Source organism: Macrobrachium rosenbergii, chromosome 47 (genome assembly GCF_040412425.1).
Source record: "Macrobrachium rosenbergii isolate ZJJX-2024 chromosome 47, ASM4041242v1, whole genome shotgun sequence".
NCBI lineage: Eukaryota > Metazoa > Arthropoda > Malacostraca > Decapoda > Palaemonidae > Macrobrachium > Macrobrachium rosenbergii.
This window is the reverse complement of record NC_089787.1, coordinates 44,615,260-44,639,229: the sequence shown is the minus strand read 5'-3', so window position 1 is coordinate 44,639,229 and position 23,970 is coordinate 44,615,260. Positions and strand designations below refer to the sequence as shown.

The window sequence follows — 23,970 nt, the reverse complement described above, 5'->3', positions numbered from 1 at the left end:
AGTTCTTCCTACACCAGCTGGCCCTGAGGAAGAACTGCAACACTCTGGTGTGCAATCTCCCCAATGGTACAAACTTCTTGATGGAAGACAGCGTTCCCAGGAGGCTCATCCACTTGTTGGCCGAGCAAGAGGGGTGAGATGAAGTCTCGGACTTTCCTGTGGCAGTTTTGGATTCTTTGCTGGGACGGAAAAGCCTAGAAATTCAGAGAATCAATCTTCATCCCCAAATACAGAATCGACTGAATGGGATCTAGTTGGGATTTCTTAAAATTGATTAAAAGCCCAAAACCCTAGGCAAGTTGGAGCATCTTCTGAAGGTCCTCCGTGCACTGAGATCTCGTGGGGGGGCATAGGAGCCAGTCATCTAAATATAGACATACATTTATTCCCAATGGATAGAGCCACTTTGCTAGAGGGGCGAGAACACAGGTAAAAACTTGAGGGGCTGTGGGAGGCCAAAGCACAGTGCCCGAAACTGGAAGACCCTATTCTGAATACAAACCTCAGATACTTCCTGGAGTCTGGGTGTACTGGAACAAGGAAGTAAAGCGTCCTGCATATCAATTGTCACCAACCAGTCTCCTGATGGGTGGCTGACAGGACTGATTGGTTCGTTTCCATTCTGAACTTTGTAGTTTGAATGAAGAAGTTCAGAGCACTGATGTCCAGGACAGGTCTCCATTCTCCCAATGGCTTGGGAATGACGAAGAGGCAGTTGCAGAACCCCTCTCTGCTTAGATCTTTCGCCACCTCCACAGCTTGCTTCTCGAGTAGGGCTGATACTTCTCGAGACAGGGCTGAAAACCTCTCCGAGCCTATCAAGTAGGCCGTCAAGTTAATGGGTGAGGTCCCTAAGGGAGGTTTCTCCCTGAAAGGAATCACATAGCCCCTTTCACCATTTTTAGAACCCAAGATTCTATGCTCCTGGTCTTCCATCTGCTCCAAAAATGGTGGAGCCCTGCTCCCACCGGGATACGGAGGACAGGGTTCTCACTTGCGGGGGGTGGGTTTGATATTAGTTTTCTTGGACGGTCGTACTGACCGAAGATTGGTCCGTGGTCGGGATTGAAAGCGGCCTCTGCTTCCTCAAAAGGGCTGCTGAGACAGAGGGGAAGCCATCCTAACAGCAGCAGAAGTTGAAGGAGCTTGTGCTGGAACTCTAGTCCTCTTGGTGGACTGCGCGAGAAGGTCTTGAGGCTTCTTTTGAAGTTTGGCCATCACTCATTCCAAGGTTGCTTGAGGGAACAGACTAGTCTTATCTATTGGCACAAACAGGAGGGATGATGGCTGAGAGGGAGTGACCCCTTTAGTGGTGAATGAACACTGTAAGTCCAGCTTCTTCAAACACTGTTGTAAAAATGTTTGCTAACTCACTGGCACCATCTCTCACTGCTCTGTCAGTGCATGAAAGCACCCCTAACCAATCTGCAGTGAAGTTCTCCTGCAGAATGGTGCAATCCTTGATCTTTTTGGCCAAAGCCCCTACAGTCCAATAGAGGAAACTTAGGACCTCGAAAACCTTGAATATATCCCTGATGAGGTGATCTAACTCCAAAGCAGTGAACAAAATCCCCGCTGAGGAAAACGCTGAACGACATGTCGCATTGATGAGGCTGGAGAAGTCCCCTTGAGAGGAGGCACAAACTCCCAAGGAAGGAACTTCTCCAGTGGAGTGTGACAAATACTTTTGTCGTATTAACCAAGAAGGGGTGTGCAAAACACTGCTTTGCCCACATCTCTCTTCTCTGACAACCAGTTGTCGATGTGGGCCAAAGCTTTCCCAGAGGAAGAGGAAAGTATCGTCTGAGGCAGCCTGGGAGTCCCTGCAGGTATACGCATCATGAAAGCAGAGCCCGGAGAAGACGGTGTCGCCGAAGAGAAAGATAGGTAACATACTAAAAAGAATCTCAAAAGACCCAAATAATTTGTCGTTCAGTTGTTCCTCATCCAAGAGTTCTTCGTCTGAGGAAATAGGCAACATAGGGGGGTCTGGAAGGTCCTTTGACATCGAAGCTGGCTTCTGAAGGAGACTCAAAATGTTGTCCAACTGATATTGTATAGGTGCCAAAGACGGGTCCTCAGTAACAGGAGAAATCACACCTGTCACGCTAAATATTGGCTGTCTTACCTGGAGCACTGAATGCTTGATGGCAGGTGGATGTGCTTCAACGGATGCACTCACAGGAACGGGATGCTCAGAGACTGAATGCTCACATACTGAACGATCGGACACTGAACACTTAACAGATGCGAAGTGTTTTGCAGACACTGGATGCTTGGACACTTGGAATTCAGACACTGGACGCTTGGAAACTGGGCACCCACACACTGGACGCTCATACACTGTGTGGTCGGACTCTGGGCGCTCACGCACTGGATGCTCGGACACTGGGCGTTTATACACTTGGACATTGGGCTCTTGGAAACTGAACGCTCATACACTGGGCGCTCAGACTCTGGGCGCTAGGACATTGGACGATCATATGCAGGACTGTCATACAGTGGGCACTTAGAACCTGGTTGCTTGGACTTTTGGCGCTCAGTGGACACTGAAGGAACCTGAAGAGCTTGACTAGGAGACTCCCAAAAACTGCAAGAAGGGGAGCGGTTTGTGAGCCCTCTCCATAGCTCGCTTATGGAAAGGAGGCGAGTCAACTTCCACCGAGGAGCCAGGTCCTTTCAATGGCCTCGATACACTAGAATAGCGCCAACTGCACTTCTTTGGCCCTGTTAGAGTCCGAGTTACTTCATGACAAAGTATGCACATCCAAGAGGATGCCTTTCCAGTAGTGGTCCACCGAGTCCTGGGACTTATAGACAACAGGCTCGGTTGAGGAAGCGACTGCCTGTGGGCAAACCCCACTGACCTCCCTTGGACTGCCAGTTTGCTTCCTCCCAGGTGAGCAAGGGAAATTTAGCAGGGACCTTGGTCTAGGAGCGTCGGTGGGACAAATAGCCATCCTCTCTACTAGCACTGCACTTGCACCAACACCAACACTGTTAAATCTGTCCACCAAGACTCTAGCTGAATTCCCAATCTGGGAAACGTTATTAACCAATAGATCACACTTCTGATCTACACGTACTTCTAAGCTGGCAATGGCATTGGGGTCGGAAGAATGGGAGCCAAGGATTGGAGTAACTGGAAAAGTTGGAGGACTGGAGATAGGAGAAAAGGCAGTCACAGGTGTTGAAGGGACAGGTAAATCAGTAACATCTACTTTCGGAGAATTATCCTGACTAGCGAAAGCTCAAGTGGTTGCCTTCAATCTGCCACACTGAAGTTTTTTCCAAATGAGAATTCAAAATCTTCCACTTTTCTTTATCCCACTCTTTACATTCACCACAATTAAGGTCTGGTCAGCAAACTTGCTCTCTAAAAGACCAACAAATGGTGACTGTCATATTTAGCTGACATGAGTCTGGTCCTGCAGCCTTTACTGCAGTATCTAACACTAGATAAGCTAGCGTCCGACATAATACAGGTTGCCCATCACTAATCCGGCATCACTGGGACCTGGAGGATGCCGGATTAGCCATTTTGCCAGATTAGCCATTTATTAGGCTAGAATACACGAAACCTAGTAGCTAAGCACCTCATCTTAGAATTAAAATATCCCACAAATCAGTACAAGTTGGTTAATAAAGAAGACAATTATCAAATACAGGTAGTGCTCGAGTTACGATAATTCAACTTACGATATTTTGAGTTTACGATGGGGTTAGCAATTAATACCGATACGAAAATATTTAGGAAATATTTTTAGATTTCACGCAGGCGCAGGCAGCGAGAGAGACCAACTTACAATAAACCAACTTCTTTTCCTCCATCTCTTTATTCCATCTGCTAGTTAAAAAAAGTAAAAGAGAATGATAAAAGTATTGTTAGTAACGTTATACTCTTGCGTAAATGCGTACAGCCATAAACAACCAAACGGGAAACTGTTGTTTTGCTAATAATCGTATCGGATAACAACTGTTTTGCTTGTATTTCAACCATCGTACGGTAATACACAATTACTGTAGTTATGTTACAAATGACGTTAAGTACTGTACAACAGGACTGATATATTTTTTACACTATACCCTTATTCGCTTTGGAGAAAAGATCGGCAGGGAAATATACTGCTACAGTAACTTTAAACTCTGCAAGTTGTAGCTGAAGCTGAGAAAACAATGTTCAAGCTGCTAATGACTATAAATTATCGTTCATCGGCAACATGGATGAAACTCGATCGTAAATAAAACTGGAGAGAATGCATTTTAATCAAAACTACTGTTTTCACGCCGATAAAAGATAAATACGTAAAGCTCGTATTATGATGAAATCAAGACAAAATAGTGAACGGAATCTAGTTTTTTTTTTTACACAAAACAAACATGTCCCCAAAACAGCCAGCCGCGATTTCCGAGAACGTCATATATTAACGAAAAAAATAGTTAAATCAATTTCACAACGAGACGTTTAAGTTATATTTCAACTTAAAAACACTTCATATAACAAAAAAATCCTTGTCCCAAATAAATAAAGTATCCATATTCATTTACGCTAACTAGAAGCAAGAAAAGTGCTTTGAACTTAGTTAAATGCGTCGAAATAAACACCACGATATCGATTCCCAAAACAAAACATAGATCGCAATTTATAATTCAAAAGCAATATGAGAATATACGCAATTGGAAACAATGTAGTAAAGCATAACTTTTTAAAAGATCCATGAAAAAGATGCACATTCGTTATGTTGATGTTTGTATAATACTGTTAATATGTGGATAGAGTTCAGTATAATGTAGGCTAGGCTACCAGTTTGTTGATGCAGCACACCCTGCGCCACCAAATCGGCGCCGGCGAGCGAAGTTAGCGAGCGACCCGAAATTTGAAAATGAGTGCGGAAACATTAGAAATTACTCTAGCCAAAATATGTGCCAGATTACTGATTGTTCCGGACTACTGATTGCCGGATTAGTGATGGTCAACCTGTAGGTCAAAAACAAAGTCAAAATAGGGAAAGTCACACTCAGAAAAGACCTGAATATTAGCTAAGCTAATTAAGATTAGCATGCTACCAAAAACACAGATTACTTCACCAAATGAAAAGAAAATCAAACCATCTGGTGAAAAATGAATCCTAAGAGCTGCTCAGCAACCAATGTTTAGTCATTGACTGGCAGAAACAAACTGAGCTCTTTAGCTGTGTTGTACCTATTCTTCCCCAAATATGGGTGGAGCAAGCTACCTATACCCAAAACAAAAGCAATTTTTAAATTCTGAGCTGCCACATAAAGTATAAATAACAGCAGCTACATAATTATTTGGTAAGTTACATATATAAAAAGTAGCCGTACCACAGCGGTTCCCAACCTGGTGCTCATGAGCACCTCTGTGCTCTCTGATGGTCTGGCAGTGCTCTTTCAAAGTTGTTAAAATCATGCTCACAAATACAGATTCTTCGTAAGCCTAATTGCCAAATTTAAAATACCCTTCCGCCTTTTTCATTTTTGGTTCATCACTTTCCTGAACTTCACAAAATGCTACAAGAGTACAGTGACAGTCAGTGTTCATGCCCAGCATATGTAAAAGGCATCATAATAAGTCTCAGACAGGAATTTGAGAAGAGGTTTCAAAATTTGGGGGTTCATGCTGACATATTTCAACTGTGTTTGAGGACAATGCAATTTGATAAAATGAAATTAAAAAATGAGTTCTCTCAGCATGACCTTCCAGTTGCTGAAATGGAGATGTGTGAAATCCAGTCATCCACATCACTAAACCTTTTACACAAGAACTTGTGTTGTAAAGATTTCTGGAAAACTCCAGATACAAAGAGGATTCCTGTCATTCGAGCTGAAGCTCAGAAAGTGTTGCCTTTATTTGGATCTACCTACAGTATGTTTGTGAGTCTACATTTTCTTTCATGAACAATATGAAGAACAAGAAAAATGCTAGACTCAGCCAGGACCATCTTGAACACTGCTTGTGAGTTGCTTTGACAAACACTGATGAGGCAAATATAGAAAAGCTAGCCAAAGCGGTTCAGCATCAGGGTTCTCACTGAATCCATACACTTGCGGAGAAGTGGATTTATTTTATTATTATTATTATTTTTTTTTCTAATGTCCAAGATTTGAAATAATTAGCTTGTATATCAGTATTCAGGAAATAATGCTTCTCATTAATTTTATTTGTTCTCTTTTTTTTCTTCGTAGTTTTCCACATATATCACAATATGATTAATGTAATGAGGAATATAACTGATACTAAGCAAACGTATGTTTTAGTTTGTTGTTGAACAATATAACTCATTTGTTACATTTTGGATATCAACAATATAATCTGACTTAAGAGGTCAACACATTACTGTACCTGCGAATCATTGTGCGCTGCTAAAGTACTATAATATCTGTGACAGTTATGTAAAATATGCCTGATTGGTGAATATCTGTTACTTGGAATCAACAACTTCAATGCAAGTAATTTAAAATTTTTGTTACCTTTAAATAAACAAAGATCAAGCCGTTCACTTACTAATTGGACTGCTTCTTAATTCCCAAACTATAATATTACTGTGGTGCTCTCACAGTTATCCAGAAACAGGTGGGTGCTCATCAGCTTAAAAAGATTGGGAACCCCTACAGTACTGTCTAGTGGGTAGTGAGTTTGCACAGGAGGTCCACTGGGTCTTAACTGACAAGTCTGTTCATATTTGTTTTCATTAACTTCTGACACAAGAATGTGAGGCAAGGAGGGACATTTTGTATAAGTAATGAGTTTGAACTTAAAAAAACAATGTATCTTTTATATTGAAAAAATACATTTCAATTTAACCGTTTCACTTATGACTCATAACACTTACATTTCTGGGAAGTGGCAGTGACTCAAGCGGTAAGCATACAAATGTTTACGAGTATACCCTTTTTATTCAAAGAAGGGCAGCTCTGACAATTTTCATGGGAGACCACTCAATCTTGTTTCATTTTGCAGCAGAGAGATTTTTTCATTATGTAGTTATTTCTGATATTAATACAGTCACTTGAAATAACTGAGCAACTGATGCTATCCTAAAAAGGGTGAATCCACAAAATAGTGATCTGATAAATTTGTTCCGCTATCAAGACCACATCAATTTCAAATTTCTGGACTTTAATATCTATACTTGAAAAATATCAAAACAATGAAAGAATTCAAGGCCCAAACTCAACACCTTTTCAACAATCAATTTATTACAAAGCCTTTAAAAAGCAATAAAATTATGTATTGAGGTGATGAAATACTTTCATAAACAAAAATGCATACAAAGCTACAGTCTCACCCTTCATTCCTCCTGTATTTGTGGGCATCAGCATAAGTCACTTCCCCAGCCTGACGCATGAAATCCTTGAGATCCTGTAGAGAAATCATAAAGTTAAACAAAATAATTCTAAATGAAGGATTAAAAATAAAAAGCAATAACATTTTCTCCAAAACCAAAAATTCCCAACAACCTTGACCACCAGGTCCTTCAAAAGTCCCCACCAGGTACCTTAGAAGGATATATTTTCAATTAGAAAAAACATACATACATACATACATTTGCACTATCACACACACACACACACACAAACAATCTTCCATAATGAAGGTCTGCTGGACTAACTTCATACTCTCAGCTTCCAAGAACATTACAAGATATTAAAGAAGTTTTTATAAACTATGTTACTGCCCATATCAACCTATAAACTTTTGAAAAAAGGCCAAAGATTTTCTTATTACAATAAATAAAATATGAGATAAAAATGACAAAAAAAACTGATAACTAATAAAAAAGAAGTACTAATACTTGCAGAAGAAAGACCATTAAAGGTTGATGCGCATAGTGTATTTTTTCTTTTCGTTACTTTTATTTTACAAACTGAATATGGGCTTTTACATGTCACCTATTATACCTCTATGGCAAAAACTTTTGACCTGACAAAGCCTTTCAGATTTGTCCTTAAGCGTTCAAACCCGGCCAGCAAGTCAGGGCATGGATGATGAGAAAGTTCTGAACAGAAGTAAGTTGTTCGACTCCAACACCATGCCTAGCACAGACCCCTTTTAAGGTAGCCTTGGAGGTGAAAGGCTGGGTAGTACCGTGGATGTCCTACCAGCTCCTTCCACCACTCTGAGGAGTCCTCATTCTCCTCTCACACCTACGAAATGCGGCAGGAAGGAAAATGTGTCCCACGTCCTCGTCCCCCACTTTCGTCCACTGTTCCACCCGGGCCCGCGTTCGGACGGGTCCGGATGATCCCCCTCGATCGTAAGACGAAACCCAACGTCTCGCCTGAATGATCATCATCGGCCCATTACGACGCTCCTTCGTCCTTTCCTGCGCGACCTTGCGCGTCCCTCCTCCTCTCCCTTGCCTCAAGCTATCTCTCCTGCCCTCTCTTACGTTGTCTTCAAAAGACATCGGCAAAGAGTTAGGGTCTGTTTGAACAATGAAATAGCAACTCTGCTACTTAGCTACATTTTCAAGTACCCTCAAGAAGATTATATTCCTCTACTGGCACTACTTCTCATGCTCCCAAGAGCCCAAAACAAAATATAATGAAATGCTACTAGAAAAAAAAAATCCAGAATAATTCTTGGACAAACCACCCACTATACTTACCATTATTCAACTAAACTTCTAATAAAACTACAAACATGCATGACAAAAGAAGCATTACCCCTTAATCCAATTCGACCATCATTTTCCTAAACAATCAAATCTACTCGTGTGAGACAAAACTTCAAGTGTATGCTTCCTTGAAAAAAATTAGTCTAACATTTCCTACAAATACTGCCTACACCTGTTGAACTGGACATAATCCTTTTGCCCTATGAATAAATCCTACCAAAAAGGACAATATAAATACAATACTGTACCTACTCCCATACCCTATGCAGTAGTCTTTGACCACTCAACAACTATCTTAAATGCAGTGGAAAACACAGTTAAACTCTTAAAGTCTTTCACTCTGTAAAATATCCCCCTTTAGTACAACAGTACTTCTGCTTGGAGCATCTTTGTCTTCCTAATGAAAACATGGAAATATTATTAAGAAGAAATAATACTTGACTACCAAATTATGTCATGAAAGGTTCTGCAGCACCAATACTTCAAGCAAAACCAAATTAAATAAAGTGCTTTATGTTATTCCACTAATCCTCCTCATATCAACCTAATAGTGGACACTTGTAAGGTGCAGTAAAAATGTAATCAGGGTAACTATACAAGCATTTTTTAAATACAGTATTCAGAAATCAAACTTGAGTATTGTATTTATTAATTAGACCCATATTCCTTAAAATGAGTGTAAAAGTCATTACTAAGGAGGAAGCAGGGATAAGCACCTATATATTTCTGAGCCAGATAAAACACTTATACACACAAACAAACCTCTTAACTGCACTGAAACCTTTCTCAAAAAACAAATGAGAGAAAGCAAATTAACAAAACAGCCAGTAAAACGAAAAACTGCAAAATTCTCACATTGCAAATCAAGTACGGTGTAAGGACAGAATCATAAACATCGACTGAGAGAAAGGATGTAATCAAAGGCAAATATAAACAGCAGGTCACAAGGTTATACAGAACCATGACCTACCTGCTAGTTTCAGCATCACTTCATTACTATACAGTACTGTAAACATGATCATTAATATACGTACAATAATAACTAAATTGATGAAAATACACCATCTAACTATTCTACATTTAAACTAGCAGTCAAGTGGTCAGATATATAAATTAAGGCATCCTACATACCCAGGTTTCCTAATGTCTTCCAAATGTTATTGTTTCACCACCAATTTCAACACCAACAAGTGTATGATAGCTTTATATAATCTACATGAGGGTTTTTCCCTGATTGTTACCTAGGCGAAATATCGGAGGAGGAATGTTGTTAGATCCGCAGGTTGGCTAATAGCCCAACATGTGCAAAAGAACCCCTGCAATTATTCTTGCTACATTCCAACAGTGTTAAGGAGTTACATACTGTATCTAATCTATGAGAGAGTTAAAGGAGGAACAAATCAATATTAAAAATATAAAAGACTAAGATACATCAAAGGTAATCAGAATAAAAAACAAATTAATAATAGGATAGATATGACAAAACTTCCATATATATCATGAATTTCAATAACACTAAAAATTGTTAAATCAGCTTATAAAAACATTCACCTACCTGCCAAGAAACTTTACTGGAGAGGTTTTCAACAGTCAGGCGATAATCTGTGCGGGCTGCCATACCAAATCGACTGTATGTTGGACAAAAAGTAAATTTTATGAACATGCAAGTCAATAAATAATCATATTACAAAACTTCTAGATAAAGCAAGAAAGGTACAGTATTATAAACAACTTATCATATCAATATCATAATATTTCATGATGACAAAGTTGTAGAGACAATGCCATGCACTATAGTGTGAAAATTATTGTGGAGTAAGACCAACAATGTTGAATGTTATGAATATATTGGGGATGCTGCCGTAGGAAGGAATGAAATCATAGGAAGGAATGAAATCATCTTTTTAAATTTTTTATTTGAATTCATGATGGAGAAAAGAAGAGGTATTCTTTGAAAGGAGGCAACTAAACAAAAGTACCATGAGAGAGGAAGAGATTATACCAAATATTTGTGAATTTTAAGAAGGCATCTGATGATGCCACAAAAGGCAATCAAATGGGTATTACATGAAAAGGGTACCAGAACAACTCAACAAATCTCTGAATTAGGCACATAATATTTTTGCTTTTGTTTTAGCAGATTTATGACCAGCTGTATAATGATCAATTTTACTGTAATTTCATTTAATATTTGTTCTTTTTTAATCCACTTAACAAATTTCCAAATATTGGGATGGCACATAGCTATTCTTGAAATGCAGGGTGCCAAACTTCCACAGAATTGTTTGCTTCGAGCAAGTCTGTAACATCAAGTCATAAACATTCCAAATTTCATGTGGACAGTAGTGTGCTCAACAAAGTTGCCTTCTACCTGGACATCTGATTCATGTAGTCTTGAAATAATCGATGACTTCTCAAGCCTCAGGAAAAAAAAAAAAAAAAAAAAAAAAAAAAAAAAAAATACTACTGCAGGTATTATATGAGACTTAAAGCAAAATCTGTGCCAGATTCATACCTTTTATTGTAACTGAATCTATTGTAACTGAATCTATTGCACGATGCACTGAGGAAAGCTAAAAATCACTTACACTGTTTCATTTGAGGAAATATTTCTTTACAAGCTTTTATCATTGCTTTTTCAAAATCATTCATCATGGATAGCAGGGATACTGACGTGAAAGTTCCGAACCTTTTCCAAAAATCACAATTTTGAAAAGTAAATTGTATTTTTCCTAACTGTACAAACCTGAGGTCCTTTACATTAAGAATTACTTATGACGAAGCTGGACACGGCCGTTAAACTCTTGAACAAGGTGGTTAGGCAGTAACTACCGTCAGGTAGGCGGGAATACTCGCCTGCCTAGATGTAAACATTCCAGTTTGCCTTTTGGCCCAGGTTCAGATTGAGGGGTGGCATGAGGCGGGCATAAAAATGTATTGTAAAGGATCTCAGGTTTGTATAGTTATGAAAAACATTTCACTTTTAAAAATTATGATTTGTTCTGACACGATATACAAACCATCGGTCCTTTCCATTAGGAAGACTCACTGGTTGGAGGAATGAATCTGAGTGAGTCTCTTGAACTGACTGGAGTTCTGCACACCTGGGCTGCTACTCCTGGTCGAAAGAGCGAGGAGTAGTACCATGCTTCTGACATATTGATCGGAGTGTAGGAACTGCAAGATCAAATGTCAGATACTGGACCTTTTCGCATGAGAGGGGAAACGTAACTCATACGAAATAGGCTGGGAAGAATCTAAGAGTTGGAGGCAGTAAGGAAAACCTGAGATACAGTTTTCCTTATTGCCAAGTCTCTCCTTTCTCCCCTTTCTAGAAGAAAAACAGAATGGGTGTTCGGTGTGTGGTCTTACCGCATCAGACGCCAGATCCAGCAAGTGTCGGTTCGAGCCCTATTCTCATCCCGAAGGAGGAGAAGTAGGAGGTCGAGGAAGCAGGAGGAAGAGAGGCCAGTCACTCTCGGTATCCTTCTCACTTCCAGAACCAACACCTTAGGCGAGATGCTACCTGTCCTCTTGAAGGAGTCGGGTAAGAAAACACAACTTGTTGAGCAGCCACCACAGGACCTACGAAAAAAGGTTCCAAGGGCCTGTGGGCAAGACCGAAGGTAGAAGACAAGAGAGTGGTCTATGAGACCACACCTTACTTCCAGACCGACAGAAACTTCCAGAATGCGAGGGATGGACCAAGCCACTGACTTCGTGAGTTCTCAGGTGGAAAGTAACGGTATCATCATCGCCAGTTGCCGAGTGCCTCCTTCGATTGCTTCACGAAGCCAGGAGAAAGATGTGTCCCAGACACTTCTTCCCTGGAAAAAATAGTACAGTCATACCTCGAAATTACGCGAGGTTAGGTTCCGGAGCCCCTCGTGCAAGGTGAATTTTCGCGTAAGTTTGGCATGGTCTTTAAAATTGCTAATAGATGTTTATTTCCAGAGTTTAAGTACTAAATATGACCAATCTCCCAAAGTATTAAGCTAACTTTTAAATGAACTAAAGTTAGGGTAATTTTATTTAAAATTTAGCTTATTACCCTTAAAAAAGGAATACAGTAAATGGTTGACATAAAAACTGAGTACTACACAGTTTCATAATAGCGCATTTACATTAGGTGCGTACGTATACTAATGTTACCCCTAATTCATGGGATGCCATTTTCTTTGTCACTTAGAGTAAAAGCCGTTTTCTTTGCGTCACTAGGCAAAACGTCCCAGTCGACAAAGTACAATTCCATAAAACATCGAAAACATGTACATAATGTTCGTAGAAGGTAGTACAGTACAGGTAAAATTCAATCAATTTAAAATTATATACTGTACAGGTAATGACGTACCAGAGAAATAATAAGTTGTAAAAGTATGTTTGAGCGCAAACTACGAATGAGAGAGAGAGAGAGAGAGAGAGAGAGAGAGAGAGAGAGAGAGAGAGAGAGAGAGAGAGAGAGAGAGAGAGAGAGAGAGAGAGAGAGAGAGATACTGTAATAAAGTAACTCTACTGCTTTTGTATCGTATTTATGCGCAGATATATAAATACAAATTTTTCATTCTGATTTTACACCTAAAAACACGAAAACTTAAAAATTAAACACACTTTCTGCAGGGCTATCATCTTTGAAAAATGCAGTAACTAAGGGTATCACATCTTGTAAAAGTACACCAACTGAACGTGCTGTAATTACATGCACATACAGATTGCACCAGCACTTTTCTCAGAGGTGAACAGAGTAATTTTCAAAGAATGACACTTATACAACTCTTAGTTACATCTCTGATATTACATTAACGACTGAACAACCTCATCTCAAGGTCATGTAAAGTCCTTGTGACAAAGACTTTGCAAATGGACATAATACTTGTATGATATTTATGTACAGAAATATAAATATAAATTTTCCATATCGATTTTACAGTTAAAAGCATGAAAACTTATAAATGTACTTCAAACATTAAACAAGCATTTTCTGCAGGGGTATCATCTTTGAAAAGTGCAGTAACTTTGCAAATGGGTATCACATCTTGTAAAAGTACACTAAGTGAATGTGCTGAAATTACCTTTGCATCATATTTATGCATGTACAAAAATAAAAATAATACATTTTCGATACAGATTTTACACATGAAAGCATGAAATGCATTTTTCATAGAGATTTTACACATGAAAGCATGAAATGCATTTTTCATAGAGATTTTGCACATTAAAACATGAAATGCATTTTTCATACAGATTTTACACATAAAAGCATGAAATGCATTTTTCATACAGATTTTACACATAAAAGAATGAAATGCATTTTTCATACAATTTTACACATAAAAGCATGAAAACTTGTACATTACTTAAAAAATTAAACACCCACTTCTGCAGGGTTTCTCGAGAATTTCGTGTGTCTGTGAAAAAATCGCGTATGCCCATTAGTTAGGTTCCAGTGAAAAGTTTGTGTGTGTGTGTGAATTCGAGCAACTTGAATCGTGTAAGATCGAAGTATTACTGTACTTAGCGAAATGTCGACGACATCCAAGTTAGGAATGTCGAGCCTTTTGGAAAGTACTGCAGCTCACTAATATGACGTCTGAGAAGGAGTCGAGGTATTTATGCCCTTCACCTGTTCTTCCATCTTCTATGCCAAGGCCGGAGCGAGATGACAGATGTTCCTAAGAGGGCACATCTCTGTCCAACGACTCTCATAAGGGCGTGTGCAGAGCACAAGACAGGAACCCTAAACAAAAGCCACATGCCACCTAGTGAACAGTTCCCTGGGACAGCAAGACCGAAGAAGCTTCTCATCAGTGGCTAAATCTCGAATGAGGAGAAAAAGACTACTTCAGACAGAAGCCTAGGTCGCAAGGGTCTATGTTCTTCACAACTGAATCGGAGAGAAGCAACCCTCAGCAGAGAAGACGATGAAGTCCAGACTTGAAGAACAACTCTGACCCGAGAAGAAGTTCCATCAATGACACTAACCAGCGACGACAGATCCAGTCCCAGGAACAGTGTTGCAGAGGACTTCAAGAGATATCCAACTATATCTGTTGCCGCTCAGCGAGAAAGCCTATGCTTGCAAAGAAAGCTGGAAAGTCTCCCAGTCCTGAACACACACAGAAGAACCACTTCTTGTGTAGCTGCTACAGGATGTTGGGTCAAGGAGAACTCTTCTTGATGCCTCAGAAGCAGAGCTATCAGGTCAGGTGAAAGGTGAAGTCTTCCAGCATTTGTCTGTAACTCAGGGTGAGCAATGCTCGTGAACCCCTAGCAAAAACGACAAATATGACGGGAAAAACGTAGATATGGATGTTTCCCAAAAAGACAGCATGCCTCACTGTAGCGGCCCATGGGTCTGGCATGAAGGAGCGAGAAAACTACCGACTTTGTTGTGCCGGGAGGCAAACAGAAAGACGGTAGGGATCTCTCAGTCAAGCAGTCTCTTTGTGAATCTTCGTGAAGAAAAGAGTGAAGAGCACGTTCCGTCCCAATCACTCAAACCCAAGGCCAAGCTTGCCTACTAATACATCCCCACCAGGAATGTATCTGGCTAACTGAGCTGTCGAGTGCACTACAGAACACTCAAGTACCTGCAAATGTCGACAGATGAAACAGCAGGAAAAAACGATTCCCTCTTGTTCGTCGACATATGTCACTACTGTGGTTTTGTTGTTCAACGAAACCACTGAGTGTTGCAAAACTCATCCTGAATTCTTGGAAGGCCAAAAGGCTGCCTTGAGTTCAGGATGTTTATGAGAAGGTACTAATCGTCCCAGTCACACACCTTCAAGACAAAGTCTTACAGGTATGCACCTAGTCCACGATTGGTGAGTCCGGGTCATATCCGAGGAGAAAGTCTAAAAGTGAAGGATCATGGATCCATCAGGTGACTGTCTGGAGGGAACCAGGAGGTGTCTTCCAAGATTGCCGCCTCTTGTTGCAGAAGAGAATACCCTTCACAACAAGGAGAAGCAGAGAGAGAACCCAGTCCGGATGAAGCAGAGTCAAAACAACCTGCAGTTGGCAAGATCCCTCTGAGGCAAGAAGAATTTGTACTCTGCAAGGCAGGGGAGGAGCTTGGTGTCTCGACCTGAATGACCTCCTTGTCCAAAGAAAAGTATTCATCTGGTCGAGAACACTCTTGTGAGCAAGGACCGCGGTGGCCTCCGAAACTCTCGGCCCCTTCAGGAACCGCAAGGATTGCAAGTGATGAAGATTATTCATTGGGGGAGCCACGGTCCTGTCTCGGGGGTCCTCGCGCTGATGAATCAGCACGAAGTTCTCTGAGAAATGAGGGTGCTCGCAACTTGATGAGGAAGACCCTCACTGCTTCCGAAGCATAAAACTCCTGTACCTCTCTTCCTGGAGGGAGATGTTGACAGATCCCAAGAAACCCTCCTAGGCTACCTGGTTGTACTACGAGACAATAGGGGAACCGACACCCAAAACACACCAGGCAGCCGAAATCCGAAGAAAGACAAATTCATCGGAGCTCTCTGTCTGTCTCGCGCCTCTCAGAACAACTGAGAGGAAAAGAGAACAGGTGAGGAGAAAGAGTACCCTTACCTGTCCTGCCAGTTAGACCAGCAGGAGAGGCGGACCATGAGCGATAATCAACTGAAGGAGATTACTGCCACACAGGTGAAGAAGAGCACTTGTGCTGTGGCAAAGTGCTTTCCTGGTAAGAGCAGAAAGTTCACTCGAACAGTGCCGAGAACCTGATTTGCAAAAAACAAGTGGGGCCGAGCCGAGCCGCACCAAACCGAGCCAATCACGTGAGTGCAATCCACACTGGGTGGTAAGCAATGGACTGGGAGGCAAGTGGGGTGAGGCAAGCCAGTCTCGTGAATGTGACCATGGGCTGGGTGGGCGAGCAAGCGGAGCGAGCCAAGCCAATCACGCGAACACAATCGGAACTGGACAGGGCGGAACATGTCTGCCGTGCTGTGTACTAGCGCTAATTTCCCGAACTCTAAAACTCCTTCGAGGCCGAGGCCCCTCAAGAAGAAGGTTTAAAGGGGAATTCTGTGTCTGCTATCCTGCATGCTCGAACCCTAAGGTTCAAGACATGAGGATGAAACTCGGCCAAGCAACCGAAGCAGCTGGCTGGCAGCATCGAGACAACTGGGCATCTCGGCACCGAGACACCTGGGTCTCAGCACTTTCTCTCATCCTGTGCCTCTCACCATGAGAACGCTTGAGATTCATAGAATTCAAGTGACTTACAAGACTCCCAAAAGTCAGGAGCGGCTGCTTTCGGCTTCCTAAGAAATCGAAATGCGCCAGGCACAGAACCAGTCTTTGATGCAGACTTCTAAGACTGGCAACGAGGGTGCAGCCTCTCAAGGCCGCACTCTTGCAGCCCACGAAACACGAGACCCCAGAGGAGCATGCGAATCGGTTCCCACCTGAGGGTGGGAAGAGCCAACGAGAGAAACTTGCCTCCCAGAAGAGAGGCAGTCCCTTAGCAGTTGTGCAGGACTCCTGAAGGGAACCTCTTCCCTGCTTCTTTTGGTGTTCAAACCGACAGGATCAAGACACCAAGCTGGGAACCCAACCAAGCACTGGTAAGGACTTGGGGAGAGCTTGTAGTGCTGGTAGGAAGAGCTAAGACATCTGGGTGCCAAGGCCCTTTCTCTTGCGCTGCTCCCGAACTGGGCTAGGGATATTCCACAGAATCTCGAGCACTTGGAGCGGCTCGCAAATAAGCACCCGAAGCAGCACCCGTCTTAAGAGGCAGAACCTCTAGGACTGGGAACAGGAGTGGAAACTTACGTCTGCGCGCCGACACAAATCATCGTAACCTCCAGGGCAGCTAGGCAGGATCACAATGGAAGCGGCCCAGGACACGACCACCAGGGGAGGCAACAGGCACGATCAAGGCAGCCGATGCAGGAGCCACAGAAGCAGTTCAGAAGACAGGAGCTACAGCAATGGCCAGGAATGTCACATGAACATCACCAGCAGTGACAGGAGTGATCAGGACAGCTGCGGCAGGAGACCAGGAGGAGCCACCCAGAGACTTGTCACCGAGTCAACAGGAGCAATAACACAGGAAACACAGCAGAAGCAGACGGACCACAAATACGCCAGAGGCAGTGCCACAGCATACATGAAGGCCGGCAATGACAGCGATTGATCCACGTCAGCAGGAACAGAGTTGGAACGATCCCAATATGGATCTATGCCATTCCAACCAGGCACTGTGGTTGATACCGAAGCAAACACTGTATGAACACTGGGACTCCTTCAGGCAAAGATATCCCAACTGAGATATCCAGCCAACTACAGTACTGCTGTGCCTATGATGCTCACTGTCAACCTGAAAGAAAAAACAAAGATGATTAGTAGAGGGAGACTCCTCTCGCCCCAAGGGGAACTGCCCTACGCATCGAGAGGAGGCCCCTGAGAAGCAGTTGCCTGACTGCCTGCTCCCCCACCCCCCTCGCAGTCTTCGCCCAACAAGCAAGTGAAGAGGGTGAAGGAGAGATAGAAGAACCTACAGGGAGAGAGAGGGAAGGAGGGGAGGTCACCAAGGGTGCCATGGAAGTGAAACTTACTGACGACGCCTACAACCTCTCCCTCCCCAACTCTCCATAGTGCAGGTGGCGAAAACAACACTCAGCACAAGTAGAAAGGAAGTAGTCATGCCCTTGTACACGGAGAGAGGGAGCCCAAGAAGGGGAGCGAACTTGTTACCTCCCGATCAATGAAGGGGAGCAAAGATATTACGCCCCAATGTAACATATCCGAACGTACAGGGAATGCCTTCAGCATCTATATAAAAGGCTACTGGAAGAGAAGCATTACCACTCAGTTACACCCCTCTAAAAAATACGCTCTTGGCCGTCAAACCCAAGACACAGATGCAGGGAAATGACAGACTATGCAAGGCTATCACAAATCGTGGGTTTGTATACTAATAAATATCAAACACACATAATCTATACACAAAAATACAAAAAGATCCCACCGGGATAATAAAGAGCTTAACGACAGTCAGGCAAAGAGATCCAAAAAATGTCTGTAACGCATGATGGCCGAAAGCAAACTGGAATGTTTACATCCTGGCAGGTGGGTATTCCCGCCTACCTGATGGTATTTACTGCCTAACCACCTTGTTCAAGAGTTTAACGGCCGTGTCCAGCTTCGCCGAGTAATTCCTAATGTAAAGGACTGATGGTTTGTATATCGTGTCGGAACCAATATCTGACATGTCCTGTATTTAAAATTTATCGGGTAATAAGGCAAAAACTAATGGCAACATTTTTCTCTAAACCATAACTAGTGTATAACTGATAAAAAAATAATATGGTTTTAAATGTTCTATCAGCATACCAATGTTGGCTACAACTAATAATAGTAGACTTCTTTGAGTGCTAAAGATTACTGTGTGATTTTCTACATTTCCTGAATCAAAATATAAGAATTCATCACCATTAGGTACAGCTGTAAAACCTTCAAGAAACATTGTATTTTCACCATTAGGTGGAAGAGCTGGTCTAATGTTTCACATTGTTCTTTTCAAAAGTAAGTATCTCTATTTGGAAGCTTCCCTGCTACTGCTTGACTGCACCCAGCCAAGGCAACTGATAATATTATAGAAGGAAAATCAGTTAAAAGTCTTTGCTTTATTTCGAATCTGTTCACGAATTCTTACTGCTTCAATGCTGACACAATCTGCAACATGATTATTCAGTCTTAACAAATCTGTCACAATCTTTGGTCACTCAGGCTCAACACTTCGTCTAATGGTATTTTTCATATTTCCAAGTATTTTTCTTCACTTTCTTTCTCTCTGTAAATCTTATAATTACCAATATACAATTTTTTCTTTCTTTCTCTAACTGAATAAACTTCATATTTCCAAGTATTTTTCTTCACTTTCTTTCTCTCTGTAAATCTTATAATTACCAATATACAATTTTTTCTTTCTTTCTCTAACTGAATAAACTTTTCCTAATATAAGAATAAAAGCCTATGCACTTTCTCAGTCTGAATAAACTGAGAAGCTCTTTCCAAAGAATCTCTGTAGCTAATTTTCCAACACCAAAGTAGTAACTGCTTGGGGTGAGTTGTTTGACACTAAAATCACAGTGAGGAGACTGTTAAGCTATTTGCATAAATGAGTAATAAAAAAAAGGTTAGCGATGAACTGCTTGGTGCTGACTACGTTAGGCAGTGAATTTTCCAAATACTGTACAGATGTGGGCAATGTTAACAAAAAATGGAGGTGGTTTTATAAGGGTATAAGTATATATATAATGCTACGATTCAGAGCTGGAGTATGTGTGCGTGAGACGAGTGTTAAAAATGAAGAAGTTGCAGAGAGATGAGGGGTCCAGCAGCTGGAATACAACTTGGTTTGGACATGCAATGAGAAGGGATGATGAGCAACAAATCATGAAATTCATTATGAATGCAAAATACTGAAGATTAATATCACAGCACAAAAAATCTTATGAAGACCTAGAGCAGACTGGAATCTGACCAAAAATTGTACACAAAGGACATAGAGGAAAAATTCATTTCACGTCTAACTTCAAGGCAGAAAAATTGAATGTAAACACATTTATGAGGAGGATCATGACAGGTTACCTGGAATGGAATCCTCGAGGAGGAGGAGCTCTGGGCCATCGTAAACGGGGTGCTGCTCTTGCTTTTTCAACTGTCACTCTGCATGAAGAAGAGTACTTTAAACAGTGATTTAGTATATCAATTATTAAATCAAACTACCAATATGTAAATGTTTCAAGCAGCAGCTGCTTAAAACACTTGAAAATATCATATAAAACATTACAACCTGACTCCACATTTAATTATAACAAATATGATAAAGTCAAGTCTCACCTTCCTCCTAACAATTCTTTGCCATTCATTTCATACACAGCATCATCAGCATCCCTGTCATCATCAAATTCCTGTACAAAAATACAAAGCCGCATTCATATTTGTACAAATCCACTGTTATGTAAAATCTACTTTTTATGTACTGTACATTAAAAATTCCTAATATGAACAACACTTCCATATATAATTCACAATATCTAAAAACACCATGATGGATGTTTTACAAATTATAAATTCTTTTTCAGTAAATCCTTGAAAATATGACCTAAGTACCATGCGGTGGTGGGAGGGGGTTTTCAGAGTTGATCTAGGCAAGTTCCATCCCCTAAACTAAGGCCCCTTCCCGTGCCTCAACCTTCCCTACAAAAACAAATCAAACTTACATAATTCATAGCAGCAAGAATACAGCACTAATGTGTAAATGCAATCCAATAAATAGTTTTTTAAATCAACCACAAATACTGCAGCTTAGGAAGCAAAATGATACCAATATAACTGGTCCACTATGATCAAGAATCATTCTACAGTATAGAAGGAATCGCCAATTTTCGGTTATCAGAGATTTTCACTTATTGTCATGCTGTCGGAACGAAACCCGTCTGATAACTGCGGACTGCCTGTATATACAGTATATATTTGTGTGTGTATTTATATACACAATATATATATATATATATATATATATATATATATATATATATATATATATATATATATATATATATATATACAGGCAGTCCCCAGTTTACTGACGGGTTCCGTTTTTACGCCGCGTCGTAAACAGAAAATCGTCGTAAACCGAAAAACTGTCGAAAATCATAAAAAATCCTAAGAAAACCTTACTTTTAATGCTTTGGGTATATTGAAAACGATGTAAAGTGCATTTTTATTGAGTTTTTCATAAAAAAAATCTAAATTTTGATTATTCTGCCATTTTGGAGCCATATTTCTTCCGTCGAATCGGCGTACAATGCATTGTAGCCCTGCAACACGCATCGTAAACCGGGGACTGCCTCTATATACAGTGGTACCTCGGTTTCCGACGCTAATCCGTTCTAGAAGGAATGTCGAGATTCGATTTTGTCGAATTCCGAATCAATTTCGACCATAAGAAATAACTGAAAATGGATTAATCCGTTCCTGACCACCAGTCACTACTCCAACCTTGTCTTTTTATACAAAACACTAAACACATTACAATTAAATAAGTTCAGAGTTAAATAACTTAACTTATTAGAAGTCTTCTTACAGTTTTAAATGCATACTGTATCAAAAAAATTGGCCTACCAGTGGTAGACCGAGCACTGCAGGCTAGGCTAGGCAGCCCATATGCACTCCAGAATGTACTGTAACGGGTACGCACAAAAACTGTTGTTAATGATAAATACAATGAAAAACAAGCCTGGTCATTACATTAAATTAATAAAACAATATTAAAAATAAGCCGAATGTACTGTAGAGTCTGTTATAAAAATTAAGAAAAACGCCTTAAGTTACGCCGCATCGGCAGCTTGTGGCAAGCGCGAATGTAAACAAACCAGAGCGCAGGCATATCGCGGTACTACTGTAATTACATAAACATTGTGTACATTCAGGATTGTATTAATTTATGGTAAATTCCATTCAGAGTCTACTGTAAGTGCTTTTAAATGCGTGGAAGAACGCCACCAACAACGCTAACTAGCGTTATCGAAACACTTTTGTTTACAAACATCCTATGTTTCGCCGACGGGTCGGATCGCGCCGGGTCGGATTCGGTTTGTTGTTCGAAACCGCGCAAAGTTTACTCGGCATTTCGTGTCGGAATCCGATTTTGTTGAGTTTCGAAGACCGAGGTTCCACTGTATATATATATATATATATATATATATATATATATATATATATATATATATATATATATAAATACAGGTCCCCGGTTTACGATGCGTGTTGCAGGGCTATATATATATACAGGCAGTCCCCGGTTTACGATGCGTGTTGCAGGGCTACAATGCATTGTACGCCGATTCGACGGAAGAAATATGGCTCCAAAATGGCAGAATAATCAAAATTTAGTTTTGTTTATGAAAAACTCGATAAAAAGGCACTTTACATCGTTTTCAATACACCCAAAGCATTAAAAGTAAGGTTTTCTTAGGATTTTTGACGATTTTCGATAGTTTTTCAAGTTTACGACGCAGTGTAAAAAAATGGAACCCGTAAACTGGGACTGCCTATATATATATATATATATATATATATATATATATATATATATATATATATATATATATATATATATATATATATTTATATACATATACACACATATATACATATATATATAGGTCCCTCAGCATATGAATGATTTGTTATTCGTATTTTCGTTATACAAAGTAAAATAAAAAAAAATTTTCTGTGTAGGGGCTAAAAATTCGATACAAACTGTTTGGTGGAAAATCGTGTGGGGCCAGCTGGAATCAAGGGAGGAGAGATGGCATCCTCTCAGGAAAACTGCAATGGCCACAGTAGTCAAAGGTTTATAACGAAATCAATTTTATTCACAATTTGCAAGGATAATCAAAGGAATCAATAGTGTGTGTGTGCTTGTATGTTAGAAGAGAGAGAGAGAGAGAGAGAGAGAGAGAGAGAGAGAGAGAGAGAGAGAGAGAGAGAGAGAGAGAGAGAGAGAGAGAGAGAGAGAGTAATCATCAGCATCCAGCAGATGTGACAAAATCCTTCATGCATGTATGACTGTTGACGTGTGTTTTACACTTGGATCTTGAGTGCAAGGAGATTAATTATGCCACAACACATTAACTTACTGTTGAGAAACAGCAAATTTAAAATTATAATCCTATAAACATGAGGATTTTGCAAACAAATAATAAGTAATAAGTAAGGACTGCAAGTAAGAGAGAAAAAGAGAGATCAAATCACTTTTCACAAGGAAGCTGTTTAAACAAACAATCCAAGGGGTGCAGAAGCTGAAGGTGGCGCCCGTGCTTCGTGATGTGGGGATGAGTTACTTTTACAGTGCTAAAAAATCGTAAAAAGCAAGTGTCACTTGATAGGTATTTTGCCATGACAAAAAGAAGTAATTTGGGTGAATCGACTGTAAGTGAAAGAAACAGGCGAAATGCAGTGAGAGAAAAATCATCCATGCCCGGCCCCATCTGGGAAGTCAGTGGGAAGCACACCCCCATCTCCCACCCAATAACCTGCCACCATCCCCACCCTCTCCTCTCTACCCTCTCATTCAGCACAGTCCAAAACGGCTGCTCAAGTAAGACTTTTGATTTTTTATTGTTACTGTATTGCATTTGATTGTTTTTATACTGTATCATTATGTTAAATTTATTGTGAAATTTCCTTCTTATATTTTTTTATGTGAATTGTTACTGCTTTTATGTACTGTACATACAGCAATGTTTTTACTATCTCTTCTCTTTCTCTCCTCAACAGTATAAACGCTCCCTCCATCTCAACTCAGCTGTGC

At 40.6% G+C, this 23,970-nt stretch overlaps 1 protein-coding gene across 9 annotated transcripts in view; it reads right to left on the bottom strand.

Moving 5' to 3' along the window:
* The window catches only part of LOC136830818 (serine-arginine protein 55-like), an 88,035-nt gene that overhangs the window by 40,497 nt on the left and 23,568 nt on the right, over nucleotides 1-23,970 (bottom strand). For 8 of the 9 annotated variants that reach the window (XM_067090759.1, XM_067090766.1, XM_067090762.1 and 5 more), the window contains exons 3-6: nucleotides 20,490-20,560; nucleotides 20,238-20,315; nucleotides 10,198-10,270; nucleotides 7,311-7,384 (exon numbers count right to left, since the gene is read on the bottom strand). In XM_067090759.1, coding sequence (XP_066946860.1) covers nucleotides 7,311-7,384; nucleotides 10,198-10,270; nucleotides 20,238-20,315; nucleotides 20,490-20,560 — 296 coding nt within the window. Of the gene's footprint in view, nucleotides 1-7,310; nucleotides 7,385-10,197; nucleotides 10,271-20,237; nucleotides 20,316-20,489; nucleotides 20,561-20,762; nucleotides 20,850-23,970 lie in introns of all 9 variants that reach the window. The other variant, XM_067090767.1, reaches the window with a different exon arrangement.